Raw genomic sequence first — 25168 nt, 5'->3', positions numbered from 1 at the left:
GAGGAGATGTCCCCCCTCCCGCTGCCCTCCGGTGCTTCTACTGACTCGCCAATACAATCAAAGCCAGGATCATTTTTTTTTTCAGGCTTCCCAGCCTAGAGGTGAGATGTGGAGTCTTATTGACCCCATATCTCACTGTAAAGTGGACCTGTCATGCCATATTCCTGTTAGAAGGAATGTTTACATTCCTTGTAATAGGAAAAAAAGTGATAAAAAAAATGTATTTTTAGGGAAAAAGTGTCAAACTAAAATAAATTAAGTAAATTGAACAATACATTTTTTTTTTTAAATCGCCCCTGTCCCCATGTGCTCGCATGCAGAAGCGAACGCATACTTAAGTCCCACCCTCATGAAAACGGTGTTCAAACCACACATGTGAGGTATCGCTGTGAACATTAGAGTGAGAGCAATAATTTTGGCCCTAGACCTATGGGTATTTTTAAGTAGCGAAGTTTGGTGCCATTCCACGAGTGTGTGCAATTTTGAAGAGTGACATTTTAGGTATCTATTTACTTGGCGTAATTTCATCTTTCACATTATGCAAAAACATTGGGCTAACTTGCGTTCGAAAAATTGCTGTGCAAATACCGTGCGAGATAAAAAGTTGTAACAACTGCCATTGTATTCTCTAGGGTCGTTGCTAAAAAAATATATATAATGTTTTGTGTATTATGTTATATGTAATTTTCTAGAAAATAAATGATGATTTTTATATGTAGGAGAGAAATGTCAGAATTGTCCTGGGTGCTTCAGAACACCTGCAGGTGCTCCCTGCATGTTGGGCCTCTGTATGTGGCCACACTGTATAAAAGTCTCACACGTGTGGTATTGCCATACTCGGGAGTAATAGCGGAATGTGTTTTGGGGTGTAATTTGTGGTATGCATATGCTGTGTGTGAGAAATAACTTGCTAAGATGACAATTTTGTGAAAAAAAAATCTTGAATTTGCAAAGAATTGTGGGAAAAAATGACAACTTCAAAAACCTCAGCATGCATCTTCCTAAATACCTTGGAATGTCTTCTTTCCAAAAAGGGGTCATTTGGGGGATATTTGTACTTTTCTGGCATGTTAGGGTCTCAAGAAATGAGTACTTCAGGTGTGATCAATTTTCAGATATTGGCACCATAGCTTGTGGACTCTATAACTTTCACAAAGACCAAATAACATACACAAATTTTTACTTATTTTTTTTATCAAAGATGTGTAGCAGTATAAATGAAAAATGACTAATTTGCTAAATTTTATAACAGAAACCAAGAAAAATTATTTTTTTAACAGAATTTTTGGTCTTTTTTCTTCTATAGCGCAAAAAATAAAAACAGCGGTGATTAAAATCCACCAAAAGAAAGCTCTACTTGTGTGAAAAAAGGACACAAATGTCATTGCATGACTGAGTAATTGTCATTCAAAATATGAGAGCACCAAAAAGCTGGTTAGGAAGGGGGTTTAAGTGCCCAGTGGTCAAGTGATTAAAGAACAGTTCCACGTGCAGTTAAATGGAGTTGCAATGGACTCCAATGTTGCCCCACTGTACGCATGTTCATTCATGAATGAATTTGAGCAGAAATGTGTTTTCATTAATTAACTATTTCAGAGATATCGCGTCACCTAGTGGCGCTATATAGACAATATTTTTGTGATATGGCGAGGCAACATTGAATCCTTATAATTGTTTGATGAGATGTTGAATGGATTTTCCTCAGATATAAAATTTAAAATGCACATTGGTGGTGATTCGGTTCCATTTCTGGATACTAGAATTTAAATTGATCAAGGTCAGATTAACTCCGATCTTTACATTAAACCCACTGATAGAAACCAACTTCTACTATTTAATAGTTATCATCCACCACACGTATTTAAATCCATTATGGGGAATCAACTATTAAGGGTCATACAGATTGTTAGCAATGAGACCATTAGGAAAACCAGATTAAGGGAGATGTGTCAGAAGTTCAGAGAGCGAGGATACCCAGATTCAGCAGGAATTTAATAAAATCCAGCAAGAGGATGCATTCTGTGTTCCCAGGAAATATAAAAACAGGAGAGACCAAGAATACCTTTTGTATTTCAGTTTAGTAGTTATAGTGAGAAAATCTTTAATATTGTTAAAAAACATTGGCCCCTTCTCAAGCGATCTTACCCCCAAATAGATATTTTGCAACAGATTCCCTTGAGAGCTTATCGGGGTAATAGAACATTGAGGGAATCTCTGGTCCGTTATGGTTAATACTAGACATGTGCGATTAGTTTCGTACGAATCGCAAATTCGTACGAATTTCCCTAAATTCGTACGTTCGGAAGGATCCGGAATACGAATTGCCATGCGTCCGAATTTTGTACGCAATACGAACTTTTGTTTATGAATTTCGGATCAGTTGTCGTCGCATCGACGACTCAGTCATTTTGCTTATTATGAGGGGCTCCCATCATCCTTGTGCTATGCTGACTTCCTCCTGGGGCTGTACCTCTGCTGTGCCTATTATGAGGGGTTTCCACCATTCCTGTGCTGACATACTGAGCATAGCAGGGGTACAGCCCCAGGAGGAAGTCAGCACAGCACAGGGATGGTGGGAGCCCCTCATAATGAGCACATGGCTGCCATGCACAGCTGCTTTTGTTTTTATACCCCGCACTGTACGGGGTCAGCAGGGATATGCGGGGTCACTGGAAATTGTTTGGTGTTACCAAGCATGTGCTCTCCGCACATCCCCGGTGACCCCAAACAGTGTGGGGTGATCAGGCAAAAACTGGACCAGCGATGCATGGCAGACAATCCGCTTCTCTCTTGTATTTTCAAATCTTAACGGAACAAACTGAAGAGAAGCTGATTGGTTGCCATGGGCAACTGCTCCAGATTCTGTTCGCTTCAAGCGTGATCAATTTCCCTAAATGTCTTTTTATCTGTTCTAGCAGTCATATGTGTAAATGAGAAGAATGGTGGGGGCACATCAGGGCACATTGGAGCACATCAGGGCACATTGGGGCACATCAGGACATATTGGAGCACATTGGGGCACATCAGGGCATATTGGAGCACATTGGGGCACATCAGGGCACATTGGGGCACATCAGGGTATATTGGAGCACATTGGGGCACATCAGGGCATATTGGAGCACATTGGGACACATTGGGGAACATCAGGGCACATTGGGGCACATCAGGGCACATTGGAGCACATCAGGGCACATTGGGGCATATCGGGGCACATCAGGGCATATTGGAGCACATTGGGGCACATCAGGGCATATTGGAGCACATTGGGGCACATCAGGCACATCAGGGCATATTGGAGCACATTGGAACACATTGGGGAACATCAGGGCACATTGGGGCACATCAGGGCACATCAGGGCACTCTCTTCTCGTCCATCCCAGATGATGTCACAAGCAAATAGGGGTAGATGAGAAGCGAGGGGAGGGATTGTGTGGAGGAGGGACAGGGACCAACTACTAAGACCAAATGGCCATCTCTGCTGCAGACAGTCAGTTCAAGGAATGTTCAGAGTGAGGGAGGGGTACCCCAGCTTTGGCAAATTGATTTTCAAAAATGCTAACTGCTCCATTAGCTGGGGGGACAACTGGGATCTTTGGGGTGACAGGATGTTTCCCGTCACAGAAAACACCCGCTCACTCTGGACACTTGTCGGAGGGCAGGACAGTAGCTCTTTGGCAATATCTGCGAGGGCGGGCCACTCCTCGCTCTTCCCCTGCCAAAAAAACATTGGATCTGTGGTGGGGTGCACTGGTGGGGCTGACAAATAGGACATGACAACCTCCTTTGCTGATATGGGTTTCTTGGGGTGCACTATGTTGGAGGTTCCTATTAGGGTGTCAAGTGCCTCAGCCAAGACAGAAGATGCTCCGCTGGCAGGAGCTCTGCTCACTTCACTAGATGTAGATGATGCATGGGAGAGGGGGCCTTCAATATCTTCTTCCTCCTCTTCCTCTTCTCCCAGACTTACCATCTGCCTTTCCCTCTGACGCACCCTGTCGATTAATCTGTCCCGCCATGTTATCAGAGCACTACACTGCACAGCCATTTTGCCCTTGATGCGAGGGTCACACATGGCAGCCAGCATCAGTTCTGGGCAAGAGGCGGTCAACTCCTGCGTGCGCCTGCCCAACTCCATCAGAAATGTGTTTAGCAGAGCCAACACATCAGGTTGAGGGCCACCACCAGGCAAAGGTTCCTCAGCCGACTTGAACCGCTCCAATTTGCTCTGAAGGTGGTTGAAGAGTGGGAGCACATGACCAATGCTGGCATCCTCGCAGCTTAGGTGTTCTGTGACAGAGAGGAAAGGTTTGAGGACTGCCACAATCTGCCCAATTATGACCCAGTCCTCCCTGCCTAAAGGTCTCTCTATGCCAATGTTATGATCACAGGCCATGGCATGGAGAGCCTTCTGCTGCTCAAGGATGCGTTCCAGCATTGCTAGGGTTGAATTCCACCTAGTCCCCACATCCTGTTTTAGACAGTGTTCTGGAAGGCCTGCCTTCCTCTGTTCCACCCTGAGGAGATGGTTGTCCCTCACACTCCGATGGAAGTGGCCAGCCATCTTCCGACAAGAGTCCACCACTTTGGACAGCCTTCCATCGCCAGCAGAAATGGTCTCCACCAACCGAAAACTGTCAGTTACCACCTGGTGGAGAAGGTGGGCTGAGCAGCGCACACCCACAAAGCTGCCATCCCTTACAGCCTTGACCATGTTGCTGCCTCCATCAGTGACAACATAGCCAATCCGGTAGTTGCTGTCTGCCTGTCCAAACCACTGCAACAACATTTTCTGCAGGGCTTGCAGGATGTTTTGCGCTGTGTGCTTTTCATCAAGCACCTCAGCGTGCAGGAGGAAGGAACGGTACCCATGTTTGTCAACTACTGATGAGGATCCAGATGTTTGAACTACATCATGGGACACCTTGGCCTGCCACCAATGTGCCGTCAGGGACAGGAAGGCATGCTGGGCACTACACGCACTCCACAGGTCAGTGGTCAGGTGCACTGCCTGTCCACCTGCCCTTCCAATCTCCTCCTTGAGCACCCCGACACAAGACCTGTATAAGGCTGGCACCACAGTTTGGCTGAAGGTCTTACGTGATGGCACACGGTACTGTGGTGCAACAGCCTGCATCAATTGCTTGAAGGGCTCACCTTCCACCATGTTGAAAGGTGCTCCTCCAACTGCAATGAGCTGGCCAATCAGGCGTGTTATTTTATGCACCTGCGCCCGAGACATACCCTTACTCTGAAAGCCACCAAAATCTTCCAGGGTGGCCTGGCTGGTATGGATTGGATGCGGGATGGTGGCTGTGGCGGTGCCACTATTGGTTCCCCTTTTGGTGTTTGGAGGAGTGGCCATGATACTTTTCTCCCCTAACAGCACTGCATGGTGGTGCACACGCATGTGCTGGTTCATGCCACTGTTACTGGGATGCCCTATGTCTCGGCCCCGGCTGACCTCCCTGCCACAGTGATTGCATTTGGCCTTCTGACCGACACCAATTCTTTGAAAATGCTGCCAAATGCTGGAACGGCAGCCACCACCTCTGACACTGCCTGATGGAATACCTTCCACTGCAGTGGTCACGCTCTCTTTCTGAGGTTCGGCAGGAGCGGGAGGAAGAGACCTGAACATCCCAGGTATATTGGGTGCTGTGATGGATTGAGGTCTAATGGTTGCATTGGCCCATTCTGATGCTGTAGGCTTAGAAAGCACTTGGGCAGGGGTCTTTTCAGGAGAATAAAGTAGTGGGGACTGAGGGGAGATACTTTCTGGGCTGTCGGTGGTGCCAACATGGGTAGAGGGCTGGAAATTACATTTGTCTACAACAATGTCAGGAAAGCCTGCTTCCACCTCTTTCACATTGCCAAGGGAACAGTGATCATTAGAAGCAGTAAACTCTGTCTCCTTGCTGACCACTGTCAAGCTCCCTGTAGTGCTGATGGTGATGGCACTGGCAGCAATGGTGGTGGTGACATCATCATGAGCCTCGGCCTCCTGACATGTTTCCTGCTGCATGGCCAGGATCTCCAGCTTTGACTGCACAAATGTATGTGCACTGGGAACCCCTTTGGCCTGCCCTCTTCCATAAAAGGTACCAATGGGCAGCATGTTACCAGCAGCAGTGGCAGAGGTGGTAGCGCCACTTTTGCTATGAATTGTGCTGTTGGTTCTAGGAGGTAAATCCTGGAACAGCTGGCGACATGCAAATGTCTGCTATTTGCCAGGCTCTTTACCACCAGCAGTCTTCACTCCCAGTCGCCTCAGCTTTATGGGAGGTGAGCTGAGCTCAGAGGGCGCAGAGACAGAACGTCCCACCTGCTGCTCATGTACACGGCTCATAGCTCTCCCTCTCCCAGCAGCACTCTTACTGCTTTTTTGGCCTTGTTTGCTGCTCATTTTTCCTTTAAAAGTTAGAAAAATGTAGACAAAAAAAAATATGATTTTGATTGCAGCAAACGAACACCAAAATCACCAAATGTACAAAAAATATATTATACCAACAGAAAATAACAAAATATTAACTAAATGAAACAAGAAATGAAAAAAAAAAAAGATCTTTCAAAACCAACCAAAAAACGAATAAAACCAGAAACTAAACACTAAGAGATGATACACTTGCAAACTACAACTGATATAAACTAAAATGAACAATGAAAAGCTATGGATTGCAAAGATATTCACTCAGATGCACAGAGAAATAATCGTGTGATCTGCTCCACTACACTAACTAACCCACAAAGGGAAGTCACATGATCGGGCCTGCCCTGTAGGCCTCAGCAGCAGAAGAAAACCTCTGATTGGTCAACCAAGTCACATGTTGTTTCCGTAGTAACGAAATTTGGACATATTGTCATATTGAGGTATATATTTTTTCCTTTAAATTCATCGTAAAGAACGTTCGTACAAGTTAACGAACCTAACGACAATTCGTATTTCGTACGAATTTAAATAGAATTTCGGACACGAAATACGAAGTACGAATTAATTCTAACATGAACTGGAACAGAACGGAACGGAACAGAACGAAACGAATTTATTGACGGCGCCCATGTCTAGTTAATACCCAGGAAACTAAAATGACATTCCTTGGGAGAAATAGAAAGGGATGTTATCCCTGTTTAAATTGCATCCAATGCAATCTCTTAATGAAAGGTGACCATTTTATGCATCCCACGAGTGGAAAAAAATTAATGATTAATGGTTTCCACACGTGCCAGTCCTCATATGTGGTATATATCCTTACATGTACCTGCAATCTCATATATGTTGGTGAAACAACTCAAAAGATCAAGGATAGAATAGCCCAGCATCGTAGTACGATCAGACACTTGCAATCAAGTTTACCAGTATCCAAACATTTTGTAGAGAAAGGACACAAGGAATCAGTTACATTTCATGGTAGTGGAGGAGGTATTCCATGATAGAAGAGGAGGTGACAGAATTTTGAAACGTAAAAAATTGGAGGTATGGTAGATTAATAAATTACAATCTCTGCATCCTTATGGGATGAATAGATATTACGATTTATACCTATTTTTATAAATATGCGATGACAGGGATTTTTTCATGCATATACATGTATATATATATTTTTAAGGTATATATATATATGTATAATTATTTTCCTGTAGATTCAATGACGATGATCCGCGATCTTGAATACTTGCATTTTAGGCATGCTTTGCAATAAGATCGATGTAAAGAAGAATGATATTGGATAACAGGGGAAATGTGCTGAAGAGAAACCCTTTGGAAATGCTACAACAAGATCGTGAAGTACAAATACAAATTGTTCATATTTTTCTATTGGAGGAAGGACATTGGAGCTCTCTGTTCCTTTTGTTATAATGCTAGTAATAGAGTTACAGATGAGGCTTTGGTTCCCTGTCCCTCATTATACACGATGATTTGTGCATGTGGTGAGGACCCCCTGTCCTAATTTTGGACATATATATTAGTTATAATTGTATTCACGGCATATGTTGAAGTTTTGGCTATAGATTGAGTGGTATAGGGTTAATTTAGCTGTATATTGTAATTGATTTGATGATTGGGTCACACACCTGTGGGGACACCTTTGGTTGGGATAAATGCACTATCTTTGTATTAGTATGTTACACAGAGCCAGATAAGCCTGAGGAAGAGCAGTGATGCTTGAAATATTATAATATTATATATTTGCACTACATAATATCTGCACCATCCAACCTGCACTGTTTTATTTTTAAAGGGGTTTTTGCTTTTTATTACTTGCTTGTTCTGTTGAAATAACCACTTTAAATAAGCGTATTATGACATTTGTACATTGTAGTAAAGATACTGCAGCAGGCCAAGTTCTTGGTGTAAGTATCTTACAGAAGGTAAGAGAATTACACTTGTATATGATGCACCAAGTAATTGCATAATATACATTTTTTTTAAATAGAATTTTGGGCTGTTCCAACTTCAATTGGTCAGTATATATAAGCTGTAGACCCCCATCTTCACATACTTTGGGCCTCTATCGCATCTGGACAGTGGAGTGGCAGCTGGTGCTCCATCGGTCAGGGGGTGGCAGACAGACCTAACCACAGACATCACCCCTGTTGCTCCTGCCCACCGCCCCACATTATATAAATTTGCTAATGTCACACAACCCCGTGCCCACCCTTTTTTGAAGCCAATTAGACCCTCTGGTTCCCTCAAAAAACCCCATCGGAATCCATGTGTCTGGCACCCTGCATGTGGATTAGGGGCCGGGTGCATGGATTAGGGGGGTGACGCCTCTGCGCCCCTAATGAGCAGCTGCCACTGCATCTGGGTGTTTTTTGGTGTCCCTTGGGCATAAGTGTGTTATAAAAAATTTTGCTCGCTGCATCTTTTATGCATTTTCCAGCTACACATGCATTACATAGGGTTCAACATAATGTAAAATGTGCATAAACACCTGCACAGTGTACACCTGAAGCTACCCCAATTGCTCGTGTTGTTCTGGTCCTATACCACAGGCAGCTATAGCAGTTACAGTCTGTGTATTGTGCCACCTGCACAGTGTACACCTGAAGCTACCCCAATTTTTGGTGTTGTTCTGTTCCTGTACCACAGGCAGCTGCAGCAGATACAGTTGGTGTATTGTGCCACCTGCACAGTGTGCACCTGAAGCTAGCCCAATTGCTCGTGTTGTTCTGGTCCTATACCACAGGCAGCTGCAGCAGTTACAGTTGGTGTATTGTGCCACCTGCACAGTGTACACCTGAAGCTACCCCAAAAACCAGGAATTCCAACCTCCAAATCCACATGCCTGTAAGACAAGCCACCAATGCTGGGCATGTATTTCTCCATAGCCCTATTCACTCTCTTCCATTACTCTCCTCAGAGGCGAGGCTAGCCAGGAAAAGCATGGAATTATCTCAGAAAATACGATAATCCTATTTGGGGAGGTAATATGGAAACGGTGAAGATTAGGGATGAGCTTCGTGTTTGGGTCGAACATACGTTCGACTCGAACATCGGCTGTTCGTCCGTTCGGTGAAGTCCGAACATTTTGGTCCGTTCGCGCCAAATTCGTGTGGCGCTCACGGCCCACAATGCACTGCGATGGCGCAGTGCATTTCTGGCTCATGATTGGCCAAGCATGCACTGTGACCCCGCATGCTTGGCCAATCGCAGCGCCAGCAGCGAGGAGAGCCATGATTGGCCACAGGCAGGATGCCTGTGGCCAATCATAGCTCAGGCTGTGTAGTGCACGCCCCACACTATATAAGGCCGCCAGCGCGGCGGCCTTGTGTAGTGTGTTGGCGTTTGAAGCAGTGGGTGTTCTGTGTACCTTCAACACAGTACACACCGATCGTTTTCGGCCGATTTTCGATCTTGCTGTTGTGTAGTGGTTGTTGTCTGCGTGCCCTGACCGCAGTATACACCGCTATATTCACCTCACCTATATAGCTAGTGATCTATCTTTTATAATAGAGCTTGCAGTCAGTAGTGTTAGGAGCTAGTGCGTGCTGTCTGCGTGCTCTGTACCCAGTACATACCGCTATATCCACCTACATAGCTGTTCTCTATTTGAGCCCACTTGCCATCTTCAGGAGTTATTGGAAGTTGTGTGTGCCTCCAGCACAGCACAGTATACATCTGTATATACCCCTTTATCTCTGGTGTTCTATAATAAAGGCATCTGCAGGAATTAGTGGGTGTTGTGTACCTCTAGCACAATATACACTACCCAACTGCTTTTTTACCCAACTCCCTTCAGGCCATTACCATGTCTGGAAGGCCAGCAAGGAGAGGCAGACAGGCGCGAGCCGATAAAAGAGGGCAAGCAGGCTCTGTGTCTAGAGACAACAGTGCTGGTCGTGGACGCGGTGCATTGTCATCAGCACGTGACCATGGGACACGCTTGTCTTTCTTTTCGGCAGCTGGACATGTTGAGCCGCAACATGCCAACGACTTGGTAGAGTGGATGACCAAGCCCTCTTCATCCTCCTCATCCTCTCTCACCCAGTCTCAGGGTACTAGCAAAGCAGCTGCCAACGCATCGTCTTCCCTCCTCTCAATGTCATCAGTGACTCCTTCCCTAGACCCACCACGTCCTCCTGAGGAGTCTCCTGAACTCTTTGAGCACAGTGTTGGGTACATGCTCCAGGAGGATGCCCAGTGTTTTGTAGGCTCTGATGACGACACTCAGCTAGAGGAAGGCAGTAGCGTGAGCGCAGAGAGAGGGGATGCTCAAGAAGGACAGCAATCTGGCAGTCATGTTCCACAAGTTGCAGCATACTGCCAGGTTTGCTACAGCGATGAAGAGGGAGGGGATGATGAGGGCACTGACTCCACGTGGGTGCCTGGAAGGAGAGAGGAGGAGGAGGAGGAGGAGGAGGCACATGTCAAACGAGGCAGGATGCCCTCCGGGGGCCAGCTTAGGGGCAGCACACCGACTGAATCACACCGCAGAGCTCCGCCTGTGCAGGGCGCTGCCTCTGCGCGTTATTCTAAAAGTTCTTTGGTGTGGGCCTTTTTTGAGACGAGTGCATCAGATCGCACCGCTGCTATTTGCAACATATGTCTCAAGCGTATCTCGCATGGCCAAAACATCAGCCGCTTAGGCACCACATGCTTGACCAGACATATGTTGACCTGCCATGCAGCTCGCTGGCAAGCGTACCTCAAAGACCCACACCAAAGAACAAAGCGAACCTCTCCTTGCTCCTCATCAGCTGGCATCTCCAACCCCACTAGACCTTCAGTCCTCTCTGAAACCTGCTCTGAGAGGAATGAAGGTGTAGAATTAGGTGTGTCACAGCCAAGTGCTTCCGGGAACTCTGCTAGCGGTACACCCACGTCCGATTATAGCAGGCAAATGTCCCTGCCCCAGCTGCTGGACCGGCGAAAGAAGTTCACTTCCAGCCATCCACATGCCCAGCGGTTGAATGCTAGCTTGGCTAAATTTGTAGCACTTCAACTGCTGCCTTTTCAGTTGGTAGACTCGGCCCCCTTCCGTGAGTTTGTACAATGTGCGGTTCCTCAGTGGCAGGTCCCCAAAGCCACTTTTTCTCACGGAAGGCGATTCCGGCTCTCTACCGGCATGTGGAAGGCAATGTCCTTGCCTCGCTGGACAGGGCGGTCAGCGGTAAGGTGCATATTACCGCTGACTCATGGTCCAGCAGGCATGGACAGGGACGATACCTGTCTTTCACGGCCCATTGGGTCACTCTTCTGGCAGCTGGGAAGGATGCAGGACAAGGTGCAGTGGTGTTGGAGGTTGTTCCGCCACCACGCCTCCAAAATGCTACTATTGGTTGTGACACACCTCTCTCCTCCACCCCCTCCTCTTCTTCTTCCTCCATGGCCTCTTCCAGTGCTCTGTCCGCAGAACCAGCGGTGCTTCGTAGGCGTTCCAGGGGCTACGCAAGTACGCAGGCAAAACTATGCCATGCCGTGCTTGCGCTGGTTTGTTTGGGGGACAGGAGCCACACTGGGGCGGATGTTTTGTCAGCTCTGCAGGGGCAGGCCGAGAGGTGGTTGACGCCATGCCAGCTTAAGCCAGGAATGGTGGTTTGTGACAATGGCACCAACCTCCTCTCCGCCCTCCGACAGGGACAACTGACCCATGTGCCCTGTGTAGCTCACGTCCTTAACCTGGTGGTGCACCGGTTCTTGGGCAGGTACCCGGGCTTACAGGATGTCCTGAAGCAGGCCAGGAAAGTCTGTGTGCATTTCCGCCGATCATTTAATGCCTGTGCTCGGCTGGCTGAGCTCCAAAAGGAGTTGAACCTGCCCAAGAACCGCCTTATATGTGACATGCCCACCAGATGGAACTCAACGTTGACCATGCTGCAGCGGCTGCACACGCAGCAGAGGGCCATCAATGAGTACCTGTGCGACTACGGCACCAGGACAGGGTCAGGGGAGCTCGGTTTTTTCTCACCACGCCAGTGGGGCATGATCAGGGATGCATGCACTGTCCTGTCACCGTTTGAGGAGGCCACAAGGATGGTGAGCAGTGACAGTGCATGCATCAGTGACACTGTACCTCTTGTCCACCTATTGGAGCATACGCTGCGTGGAATAATGGACAGGGCACTTGAGGCAGAACAGAGGCAGGAAGAGGAGGACTTCCTTGCCTCTCAAAGCCCCCTTTATCCAGACAGTGTTCCTGCTGTGCCACTCATCACACAGGAAGAGGATGAGGAGGAGGAGGAAGAGGAGGAGGAGGAGGATTGTGTCAGCATGGAGGTGGAGGCTGGCACTCAGCATCAGCAGCAGCAGCAGCAGCAGCAGCAGTCTTGTAGGGATGATTTACAGTCCCAGGAAACACGTGGACTTGTACGTGGCTGGGAGGAGGTAGCTGCGGATCATGTTGTCCTTAGTGACCCAGAGGACTCCGGACCGAATGCCTCAGCTAACCTACGCTGCATGGCCTCCCTGATCCTGCAAAGCCTGTGGAAGGATCCTCGTATTCTTCGGATCAAGGAGAGGGACCATTACTGGCTGGCCACTCTCCTTGATCCACGGTACAAGGGTAAGGTTGCCGACCTTATCTTGCCATCACAGAGGGAGCAGAGGATGAGACATCTCCGGGAGGCCTTGCAGAAAGGTCTGTGCAACGCGTTCCCAGAGACTGGGAGGTTACAAACTCCTGGTCCTGGACAACGTGTTGCTGAGGCATCGGTCAGAAGGAGCGGTGGAGAAGGTGGCCGTCTGACTGATGCTTTCAGACAATTTTTTAGTCCGCAGCCCCAAGGTATGATCGGTTCCAGCACCCATCGCCAGCGTCTGATTTACATGGTGCAGGAATACCTAGGGGCAAGGTCAGACTTGGACACCTTTCCCACCGAAAATCCTCTGGCTTACTGGGTCTTGAGGATGGATCACTGGCCAGAGCTTGCACAGTATGCAATTGAGCTACTGGCCTGTCCTGCATCCAGCGTTCTTTCGGAACGCACCTTCAGTGCTACTGGTGGCTTTGTTACCAATCACAGGGTGCGCCTGTCCACTGAATCAGTTGATCGACTGACCTTCATCAAGATGAATCAGTCTTGGATCACCCACAGCTACCAAGCACCTGAAGCTGATGTAACAGAATAATTTTTTTTGAAATATCACATCCCTTCAAGACTGCCTATGCTAATGCTGAGTGACTGTCCTGGTATGTTGATTGTCTATCCTCTTCCTCCTCCGCTGATATGTTGGAAGAACATTTCTGGTTCTGGTTGATGCCATCAGCCCAATTTTTCTGCCCCTGTTTAACAGGGGCGTTTAAGTACAATTTTTGATGCAATGCTTTGCAGCAGGGCTAATTCCTGCAATCAAACAAGAGTATATGGGAGAGGTTGCAGTGTGGTGGCACCAGCACCAGTGCCTAAGGCCCAATTTTTCTGCCCCTGTTTAACAGGGGCGTTTAATTACAATTTTTGATGCAATGCTTTGCAGCAGGGCTAATTCCTGCAATAAAACTAGAGTATTTGGCAGAGGTTGCAGTGTGGTGGCACCAGCACCAGTGCCTAAGGCCCAATTTTTCTGCCCCTGTTTAACAGGGGCGTTTAAGTACAATTTTTGATGCAATGCTTTGCAGCAGGGCTAATTCCTGCAATAAAAGTAGAGTATATGGGAGAGGTTGCAGTGTGGTGGCACCAGTGCCTAAGGCCCAATTTTTCTGCCCCTGTTTAACAGGGGCGTTTAATTACAATTTTTGATGCAATGCTTTGCAGCAGGGCTAATTCCTGCAATAAAACTAGAGTATATGGCAGAGGTTGCAGTGTGGTGGCACCAGCACCAGTGCCTAAGGCCCAATTTTTCTGCCCCTGTTTAACAGGGGCATTTAAGTACAATTTTTGATGCAATGCTTTGCAGCAGGGCTAATTCCTGCAATAAAACTAGAGTATATGGGAGAGGTTGCAGTGTGGTGGCACCAGCAGCAGTGCCTAAGGCCAAATTTTTCTGCCCCTGTTTAACAGGGACATGTAATTACAATTCTTGATATAATATTTCACAGGAGGGCCCCTTCCTGTGCCCACCCAGAGTAACGGTGAGGACTTATAGTTTTGTGGCACCAGCACCACAACCACCAAAGGTCAATTTTTCTACCACTGTTCAACAATGGCATGTAATTACAATTCTTGATATAATCGTTCACAGCAGGGCGCTCCAGCGCCCACCAAGAGTCACTTTGAGGGCTTACAATGTTGTGGCAAAACCAACACCTTGTTCCGCCATTTCTGCAGAGCATATAGGGCAGGCCCCTACTTTCAAACATCCAATTTACAAACATCTCCTAATTGCAAACAGAAGGAGACAACAGCAAGTGAGATGAAAAAAGATGGACGACAAAACAAATTATACAGGGGTGATAACCCTTCCCCATGTTTTCCAAAAAGCTTAAAAATTGTTTTTTTGACTGGAGCTACACTTTAAAAATGTACCAGTTGAAAATTACAAACAGATTCAACTTAACACAACAAACCTACACAGTCCCTGTCTTGTTTGCACCGCCTGTATACTGCTGTTCTGAGTATATAGGGCCTGGGGGCCACACGCATTTCCTTTTTTTAATATAGGTACAGGGTTCCCCTTAATATGCGTACAAGACCCAAAGGGGCTAGTAATGGGCAGGGGGGGCTACCCATGCCATTTTTCTCGATGATTTTCATCCATATTGCCGGAACCAGGCATTACATTAAAACCTCAAGCAGTTTTAATTTACTTTTTTTCCATTAGTAATGTCATTTGCAGGGACTGTTCTAAACACGGGAAACACTTGCCACTTCACAGGCATACTATGGGCGCCCCCCAGGCACGATATTTAAAGGAATATTTCACTTTAAGCATCATTAAAATCAGTAAAAAATTGCCATTTTTAAACCTTTTTTTTGCATTGATACATGTCCCCTGGGGCAAGAGCCGGGTCCCCAAACCCTTTTTAGGACACTAACTTGCACATTAGCCTTTAACATTAGCACTTTTGATTTCGAACGTTTGAGTCCCATAGACTTAAATGGGGAGTGGCATGAAGAAAGCCATAAGCATTTCTATTTGCAGTTCATGAGAAGCCATGTGGGGGACACAGCAAACATGTGGAAGAAGGTGCTCTGGTCAGAGGAGACCAAAACTTGACTTTTTGGTCTAAAAGCAAAATGCTATGTTTGACGGAAAACGAACACTGCACATCACCCTGAACACACCATATCAAACGTGAAATGTGGTGGTGGCAGCATCATGCTGTGGGGATGCTTTTCTTCAGCAGAACCAGTGAAGCTGGTCAGAGTTGATGGGAAGATGGATAGAGCCAAATACAGAGCAATCTTAGAAGAAAACCTGTTATGCCGCATACACATGACCGGTCTTTTCGACCGACTAGGTCCGACGGTCTTCCAGACGGACTTTCGGCGGAGGTCCGATGGACTTTCTGAATGAACGGACTTGGCCACACACGACCGGACTAAGTCCGTTTGAAAGTCCGTTCATTTTGAACGTGATGACGTAAACGGGACTAAACAAGGAAGTTCAATAGCCAGTAACCAATAGCTGCCCTTGCATTGTATCTGGTCCGTCAGACTAGCACACAGACAAACAGTTTTCCCGATTTTTAGTCCGTCGGACTTGAGTCCGTCGGATAGATTTGAAACATGTTTTAGTTCTAGGTCTAGGTTCTGACTTTTGGGGAAAAAAAGTCTGCTGGAGCCCACACACAATCGAATTGTCTGACGGATTCCGGTCCACCGGACCAAGTCTGCTGGAAAGTCCAGTCGTGTGTATGCGGCATTAGAGTCTGCAAAAGACTTGAGACTGGGGCAGAGGTTCCCCTTTCCAGCAGGACAATGACTCTAAATGTACAGCTAGAGCTACAATGGAATGTTTTAGATCAAAGCGTATTCTTGTGTTAAAATGGCCCAGTCAAAATCCAGACCTCTGTGGCCACACTTTTCACATATTTATTTGAAATCACAATAAAATACATTTACGTTTTTGGCTGCAACATGACAAAATGTGGAAAATTTCAAAGGGGTATGAATACCTTTTGTATAATGAATAAAAGCATTTGAATTTAATACAACCAGTAGTGGGCAGAGTGAATTTTTTAAAGGCGGTCAACCTGTGCAAACTAGATTACCTGCATTTAACCAGTCAAGTCGCCCATCGCCCACCCCCCCAAAAAATGAAAAATTTCTTTATTGTACATCACGGGAAACAAAGGCCCATAGTAATTACTAAGTGGGTTATATGTCACCTTCAGGTGCTGGACACTGGTGTAATCAATTAGACAGGAAGTTTCCTCCCTATATAATGCCTCCCCTACAGGGAGTACCTTAGGTTTTTTTCGCCAATGTCTAAGGTGTTGGTCACGGTTAATGAGTGCTCCCAGATGGCCTGAACAAGGGTCCGGGTAGCTACACTATCAGATCCATTCAAAGAGCCAAAACAAAAGCTAAAGTGGATGGTACTCGATGCCTTGATACCGAAGAATGAAGTTTTGCCTGTAATGTTTCTCCTAGGAGAGCTGGGCCCTGAGATCCAGCACCTTGGTCACATTGCTATACCACAGGTTTGCTCTGGCAGGGTGCTATACAGGGCCCAAGGCAGTGGACCCAACGTACAGAAGGGACCCCATCCTTGAAGGTCTGGCATGACAGCAACCCGTTGTGATGGGTGAAGATTGCAGTGTCTCTATTAACCACTTCAGCCCCGGACCATTTTGCTGGCCAAAGACTAGACCACTTTTAGCGATTCGGCACTGCGTCGCTTTAACTGACAATTGCGAGGTCATTGGACGTGGCTCCCAAACAAAATTGATGTCCTTTTTTCCCCACAAATAGAGCTTTCTTTTGGTGGTATTTGATCACCCCTGCGGTTTTTATTTTTTGCGGTATAAACAAAAATAGAGCGACAATTTTGAAAAAAACGCATTATTTTTTACCTTTTGTTATAATAAATATCCCCAAAAATATATATAAAAAAATTTTTTTTTCCCTCAGTTTAGGCCGATACATATTCTTCTACATATTTTTGGTAATAAGCGATTATTGATTGGTTTGCGCAAAAGTTATAGCGTTTACAAAATAGGGGATCGTTTTATGGCATTTTTATTAATAATTTTTTTTTACTAGTAATGGCGGCTTTCAGCGATTTTTATTGTGATTGCGACATTATGGTGGACATATCAGACATTTTTGACACATTTTTGGGACCATTGTCATTTATACAGCAATCACTGCTATACAAATGCAGTGATTCCTGTGTAAATGACACTGGCAGTGAAGGGGTTAACCACTGGGTGGCAGTGTAGGGGTTAAGTGTTCCTAGGGGTGTGTTACTAACTGTTGGGGGCTGAGCATTCATTTAGTGAACACTGATCTCTACTCCAATCACATGGAGCAGAGATCAGCGTCACTTGTTGCTAGGCAGAACGGGGAGATGCTGTTTACAACGGCATCTCTCCGTTCAGCCGCCCCGTGAGACGATCGCGGGTATGCCCGCGGTGATCGAGTCCACGGGACCCGTGACCAGACTCAGGCAGGGCGGCATTAAAGATTGGACGTACCTGTACGCCAATATGCCTGCCCGTGCCATTCTGCCGACGTACATCGGTGTGCGCTGGTCGGGAACTGGTTAAAAGAGTGATCTGACTGTCTGTTTCCCAGTGGCCACTGGGAGCAGTGTGCTGTTCTATCATGCTTGCGCTCTGGCTCAGGCAGGCTGCTGTTTTTTCCCCAGCCACTAGAGGGCGCAGCTTTTCTCCTAGCCTATTGTTGTTGTAGGGAGAAAGAAGAAGGGCAGCCATTACCATGTCGGATGGGCTTGAACAGTGGGCCGTGAGTGCCAGCTTGGAAACAGGTACAGACAAGTCATGATTACATGCTGCATATTTTCTGCCTATCCATGGGGCATGTACATGCTGTAAATAGTAGATACAGCCCTGGATGATTAGCAATTCACTTTAAAGGTGTCATTGTCTGCTTGAGGGCAGGAACAGCATAATATACGTGCTTGCAGTTTTGAAATGCATGTTGTTATAATACATGTTTGAAAGGTTTGAGCATAGTGCATATGTGCTTGGTATCCTATAGGTATAAGTATAGGACCAACTGCAGTTGAGCAGGTGCTTGCTTACAGACTTGATAAAATTGTACAGTTGCTAAATACACACAGAGGCTGATATGCACAGATGCTGATATGTACAGTTGCTAAAATTGCACAGTTGCTAGTACGCACAGATGCTGATATGTACAGTTTCTAACATGCAATGATGCTGAAATACACAGTTGCTGGATCCCACAGTGCTAGATCGCACAGTTGCTGCTGAAACGCAAGGTTTGGACATGTTTTGTGTTAAAAAAAAAACACACACACACACACACAAAACATGCTTATTTTTTGATCACATAAGAACGCTTGATTGCATAAGGTGACAGGATCGCTTAAAGATACAGTCACCTAAAGATGCATGTTTATGTTTGTAGAGACATGCATCGTTTTTTTTTTCTTTTCTCCTAGTCGCATGGTCACGCAGAAAGGCTTGATCGCATAAAGATGCTTGATCGCCAGGCTAAAAAACCTCCACAGGATCCTCATGCAGGTGCTTGCTTACAAGCTAGCCAAATGCACAACTGCTGGGATGCACAGTTGCTGGTGCACATTGTTGCTAACACACAAACCGTTAAATCACATGATTTTGGAAACGCACGTTGGCGGAGGATAATTTCCTCTTTACTAGTCCACATGTTTGCATAAAATACAGGAGTTTGGAATGTACATAATGTGGGTAAAACAAGTAACAGAACATGTTAAGATACGTGTTTTCTGTTTTTTACATAGTCACATGAGGACACTGGGTCACATTAAGGTGCTTGTTTGCACAGAAATGCCTAAAATCGCATTAATCACATGCCGACCAGGGCATGCCGATATACGTCGGCAGAATGGCATGGACAGGCAAGTGGGCGTACAGGTACGTCCCTTTAAATTTGCCGCCGTGCCATTGCGTGCACGCCGGTGGCAGCGGGCGCCGGTCAGGACCTCCGTGAGTCTGATCGTGGGTCCCGCCGACTCGATCTCCGCGGGGATACCCACGATTGTGAGCATCTCCCCTTTCTGCCTAGTAACAGTGTCACTGATCTCTGCTCCCTGTGATCAGAGCAGAGATCAGTGATGTGTCATGCACAGTCACACCCTCCCCACAGTTAGAAACACTCCCCAGGGCTCACTTAACCCCTACACTGCCACCTAGTGGTTAACCCCTTCACTGCCAGTGTCATTTACACAGGAATCAGTGCATTCGTATAACACTGATTTCTGTATAAATGACAATGGTCCCAAAAATGTGTCATAAATGTCCGATGTGACCGCCGTTAATGTCGCAGTCACGATAAAAATCGCTGATCGCCGCCATTACTAATAAAAAAAAAAAATTATTAATAAAAATGCCATATAACTATCCCCTATTTTGTAAACACTATAACTTTTGTGCAAACCAATCAATAATAGCTTCTTGCATTTTTTTTACCAAAAATATGTAGAAGAATACGTATCGGCCTAAACTGAGGAAAAAAATTTTTTTTTATATATTTTTGGGGGGATATTTATTATAGCAAAATGTAAAAAAGAATGTGTTTTTTTTTTTAAATTGTCGCTCTTTTTTTGTTTATAGCGCAAAAAATAAAAACCAAAGAGATGATCAAATACCACCAAAAGAAAGCTCTATTTGTGGGAAAAAAAGGACGTCAATTTTTTTTGGGAGCCACGTCGCACGACTGTGCAATTGTCAGTTAAAGCGACGCAGTACAGAATCGCAAAAAAGTGCTCTGGTCTTTGGCCCGCAAAATGGTCCGGGGTTTAAATGGTTAAAAATGCTTGATCGCACAAGGGTGCTTGATCCAGCTTATTTGTGTCTCCCTCACCTCAGTAGGCATTGCTTTGGGACATCCCACTTAGTAATTACTGTGAGCCTCTGTGTCCCGTGATGCACGATAAACAAAATAGGATTTTTATAACAGCTTACCTGTAAAATCCTTTTCTTGGAGTACCTCACGAGACACAGAGCCCCCGCCCCTCTTGTGGGACACTTATTGCTTTGCTAGAAAAACTGAGGTACTCCCTGTAGGGGAGGGGTTATATAGGGAGGAAACTTGTCTAATTGATTACACTAGTGTCCAGCGCCTGAAGGTGAGCTATAACCCACTTAGTAATTACTATGAGCCTCTGTGTCCCGTGATGTACTCCAAGAAAAGGATTTTACAGGTAAGCTGTTATAAAAATCCTATTTTGGTTAAATGGAATTGCAGCACAGTAATAGAAAGATACCGTAGCATATCAACCTATCCAATTTCATAACAGTATCATAAAATTAATACAATTATTAATGCTTTTCTACATAGACAGGTCCAGGTTGCATTAAGGTTAAAATGACAACCAATTTACAAATGATGAAAATGTAGCACAATACCATGACTATACTAAAATGTAATAACCCTATTTTGTATATTTATATATTTTTCATAACAGGTAAGAAGATTTGAAAGAAAAAGGAGATGGGAAAGGAGGAAGTGAAGAAAAGGACTGAATAAAAATTATTCTGCTGGATTTCCTCAGCCTCATAATGAAATCAAGGAAAATACATATAAGTAACGCATAATGCCCAAACTGTCTTTGGTAGATTGCTGTTACGGTACCTTCGAGAATATTTTGGATAGCTAGAGGAGTAAAATGTAACAGAGAGGTCCTATGTGTTGATGATAAATGAATGCAACTTAGATTACTTTCAAATTTTGCTAAAATAAATCAAGCATTAATAAACAGTTTGGAGTTTGATGGAGTTAACTGCCTTCAAAGACTGTCCCAGTGGTAAAAAGCTAGATTTTTTCTAATGGGGAATAACTAGATGGGCTACACTTAGCTGGTGCCTAAGGAAGTATTTCTAGAGTCTGGAATCATAGATAGAACTGTTATATTAATGTGTATTTCCACGTTTGCAGCCAAATTGGGATAAAACGTACTTGATATTTCTCATTCACATAGCATAATTTAAAAAATATATTTTTAAAAATAGCTTCTTACAATTTACTTGCTCTTTTCTGAAAACTCCAAAACTAAACTTTTCCTCTGCTATGCAATGTTAAGGAGAGGGCTTGGGAGTTATGTTTACTATAATTTACCCAGTGTGCAGGGCCGCTGATAGAAATCATGGGGCCCCGTACAGCCTACCTGACGGGGCCCCCTTCAGCCTCACCCCTGGTCCCCCCTTCAGCCCCACCCCTATACAGGGAGGCTAGGGTATACATAAAGGCTAAATTGTGGGCGTGGCTATTTTAAAAATATGCACTACGCGGAGTTGGAAAATGGACATGGTTTAAATTACGCTTAATTATTAGGTGTGGTTAGTGTAAGATGACTGTGTAGGATGCAGATGATACTGTGCTGCGTTCATAACTGCACTGTCCAATTTGTCACAGTCAAACAGTTCCACATGAAAAAGAAGAAGATGCCATGTCACCCTTTAAAAAAAAAAAAAAAAAATTCTAAACTTTTAATGAGAAGTAATAGGTCTAAGGGAGCAGTTCACACCATGGCTGCATCTGAATTGGGAATACATGTGCTGTGGATTCCTGTAAAATTCAACCTGCATGCAAAATGCACTGCTTTTGTGATCTGCACCAGGTGTCAATAAAAAGTCAATGAAACCTCAAATGCAGGTTTCCAAACGTAGTGTGTTTGCCCTGCCCCTGCCAGCCCTGGATCATGTGATCTGGTTGCATTGCATTTTAAAAAGTAGTGCATACACTACACTACTTTTTGCCCTACTTTTGGTGCATTGCAATTTTAGCCCATTCAAAATGAATGAGCTTGAAACTGCACTGCACAGACCTGCATGTGAATTGCACATGAACACACAGTGCGTTCCCGTGTGATTCAGCTCCAGGCATGGTGTGATCCAGTGATTTAAATACAAAAAAAGTGGGGTTTGCTGACATTGATGGCATCTCCTTTTTCATGCAGCACTTCTGTGAGAAATATGGCAGTGCAGTATAAAACCCAATTTCTCACAGTCAGGACAGCTGTGCTACATGAAAAGCAGACATTACACTTTACATTGCAGTTAATGTGACTGGGCTAACCTGCAGTCCCCTGAGAATCCAGATCCACTGCCACCATAATGCAGCTCATGTGTGCACATCAGATGAAGCCAGGAACGATCATCCTCCAAGCCGGCCACACCTCCTTCCGCCCACTCAAACTACAAGATCTCACAGTCAGGCTCCACCTCTTTGCCTCTGAGATGTTTACCCCAGTGACTGCTCATTGAGAGCAGTTGAACAGCTGCTGAGGGAGGAGCGGAGGGAGGAGTTGGAGAAATACTTTTTTTTTTCTTTCTTCTGCAATCTGTTCAGATTGCTCCGGCCCCCTGGTGGCTGGGCCCGGTATAACAGGGCCAGTTGTACTGGCTTATCAGCGGTCCTGCCAGTGTGTATTGTGCTGGCAGATTGCAGTATCAGTTGAACACCAAACCCAACAAGGTGAAATGCATTAGAGGAGCGGGCACATAAGGCAGACACTCAGATATGGTGGAATAATCTTTGTTTAACTCATGGTGCTTGAGAACAGACTTCATAGACCGACATCCGATGTGCTCACAGTGGGAGATAGAGCTTAGGAGAAGTGAGATTCTTGAGGGCTCCAAAATAGATTTAAACAATGTCTGTCCTAACAAAGGCTCAAGAAGTTTGTCTTCTGCATTGTATGTTATCAGGTGGAACTCAGTGTGTCCCCAGTGTTTTTCTGGGGACAGACACGCTTTGATATTGTTTAGAGTAGCTTGTACTCTGCCCAAAAGCCTACTACAAAGAAACATCTAAAAAAGTAAGAAAGATTGAAAAATATATATTTATAGGAATACTTTGAGAATTGGAACATATAACAAACATATGGTTGTGTTTTCTCAGATTTGACTGCAAAAGGGGAAATATTTTTTCCTAGAAATTCTATATATTTCCATTAAATACCTATACCTCCAACACACAGACATCTTTGAATGTTTTCCACAGGAGAAGAGGGCACAAGTACCACCTTTAACCACTTCTCCTCCTGAGTGGACGTTCAGGAACGTCCCTCAGAAGGAGCGGGATCGCGCGTGCACTTTCCCCGCACAGCGGCGTGATGCCAATGCGCTTGTGTCACCCGGACCATCTTAGATCGGCAGGAGGGATCTGTGATTGGTTCTCCTGATTACATGACGGCCATGTCCAATCACGCCCGTCATGTGATGTAAACAAACAGCTGGTTGCTAGGCGATCGGCTCTCCTCACACGCAAGTTTTCGCTGAGGAGGGGAGAGCGGATCTCTGCACCCGACTGGTGATCAGTGAGTATAAGCTGTTTTTTACAGCTTTTTACTCACTGATCACCAGTCTAGTGTCATCGCACAGTAACAACACATGTCCCCAAAAAACAGGTCCCCACATAGTAATGATCCCCAAAACACATGTCCCCCACATATATAACAGTAAAATCACATGTCCCAATGATCATTTGCACACAAATGACCGTGATCACCTGCGCACATCTCTACATGAGCATTTGTCCATGATCACATAAACCAATTATTATACACTTAACTGGATTTTTTTTACCAAAAACATGTAGCAGAATCCATTTGGCTTAAATTTATGACAAAATTAGGTTTTATTGGATTTCTTTTAAAATAGAATAAAGAAAATATATTTTTTTCCGAATTTCCGCTCTTTTTTCGCTTATATCGCAAAAAATAAAAAATAAAAGTCGTGAATTAATACCACCAAAAGAAAGCTCTATTTGTGCGAACAAAATGATAAAAATTTTATTTGGGTACAGAGTAGCATGACCACGCAATTCTTACTGAAAGTGCGAAAGCACTGAAAGCTGAAAATTGGTCTGGGAAGGAAGGGGGCGAAAGTGCCCAGTATTGATGTGGTTAAAAGCCTTTGAAGTGCATAACAGAAAATGATTTGTTTAGGTGAAATTACAAATGACTTTAGCCAGAACTCCACTGAAAAGAATTCCCCAACTGCATTTCTTGGATACAGGTATATAGATCACTATAACCGTCCCATTTAAAATTTTAACTCTCCTTCCAAAAGATATGTTCCTTATATTGTTTTTTGGATGAATCAGTCCCTTCCTTAAATCAGTATAGGTGTTTAAATCCAATTTAAGTTAGTTAGGTCCCATGCAAATTTAGATGTCTATGAACGCAATTGAGTAAAAAATATTTTGGGTAGGAAAGATTGGCAACATCTACAAAACATTTGATAACATATCCATATCTGATGGGTGATAAAAAAAACGCTAGCTTGGGTTAATTAAACCAAATATTTATGTAATTTGGCCTCTGGGATCCATAGATCTTACCTGGATCAAACCTATTTGTCTATGAATCTTTAGCAATGATTAGGAATTTACAAAACATGGGAAGCCAATAGCTGGAAAAGTGTTACCATGAGTATATTACAGGGCTAAATGGGTACTTCCCTATCTAATGCAGCACAAAGAACAAACACTTGATCATGAAATATACACTCACCGGCCACTTTATTAGGTACACCTGTTCAATCGTTTGGTATCACAAATTGCTAATCGGCCAATCACATGGTAGTAACTCAATGCATTTAGGCATGGACGTGGTGAAGACTTACTTCATGGTTGCATGGTTGTTGGTGT

The 25168-nt window shown here is 44.9% G+C and overlaps 1 protein-coding gene across 1 annotated transcript in view; it reads left to right on the top strand.

Moving 5' to 3' along the window:
• LOC143960664 (uncharacterized) overlaps positions 1-21274 on the top strand; it is a 102041-nt gene extending 80767 nt beyond the window's left edge. The window contains exon 6 of the mRNA XM_077469458.1: positions 20982-21274. Within this exon, the coding sequence (XP_077325584.1) occupies positions 20982-20995 (14 nt within the window). The 3' untranslated portion in view covers positions 20996-21274. The remainder of the gene's footprint in view (positions 1-20981) is intronic.
• Positions 21275-25168: the final 3894 nt, after the last annotated feature.

This window comes from Lithobates pipiens, unplaced genomic scaffold (genome assembly GCF_037356315.1).
Source record: "Lithobates pipiens isolate NorthernLeopardFrog02 unplaced genomic scaffold, aLitPip1_a1.2 Scaffold_8, whole genome shotgun sequence".
NCBI lineage: Eukaryota > Metazoa > Chordata > Amphibia > Anura > Ranidae > Lithobates > Lithobates pipiens.
Note: the sequence above shows the minus strand (reverse complement) of the source record. Positions and strands in the feature narration are given on the sequence as shown.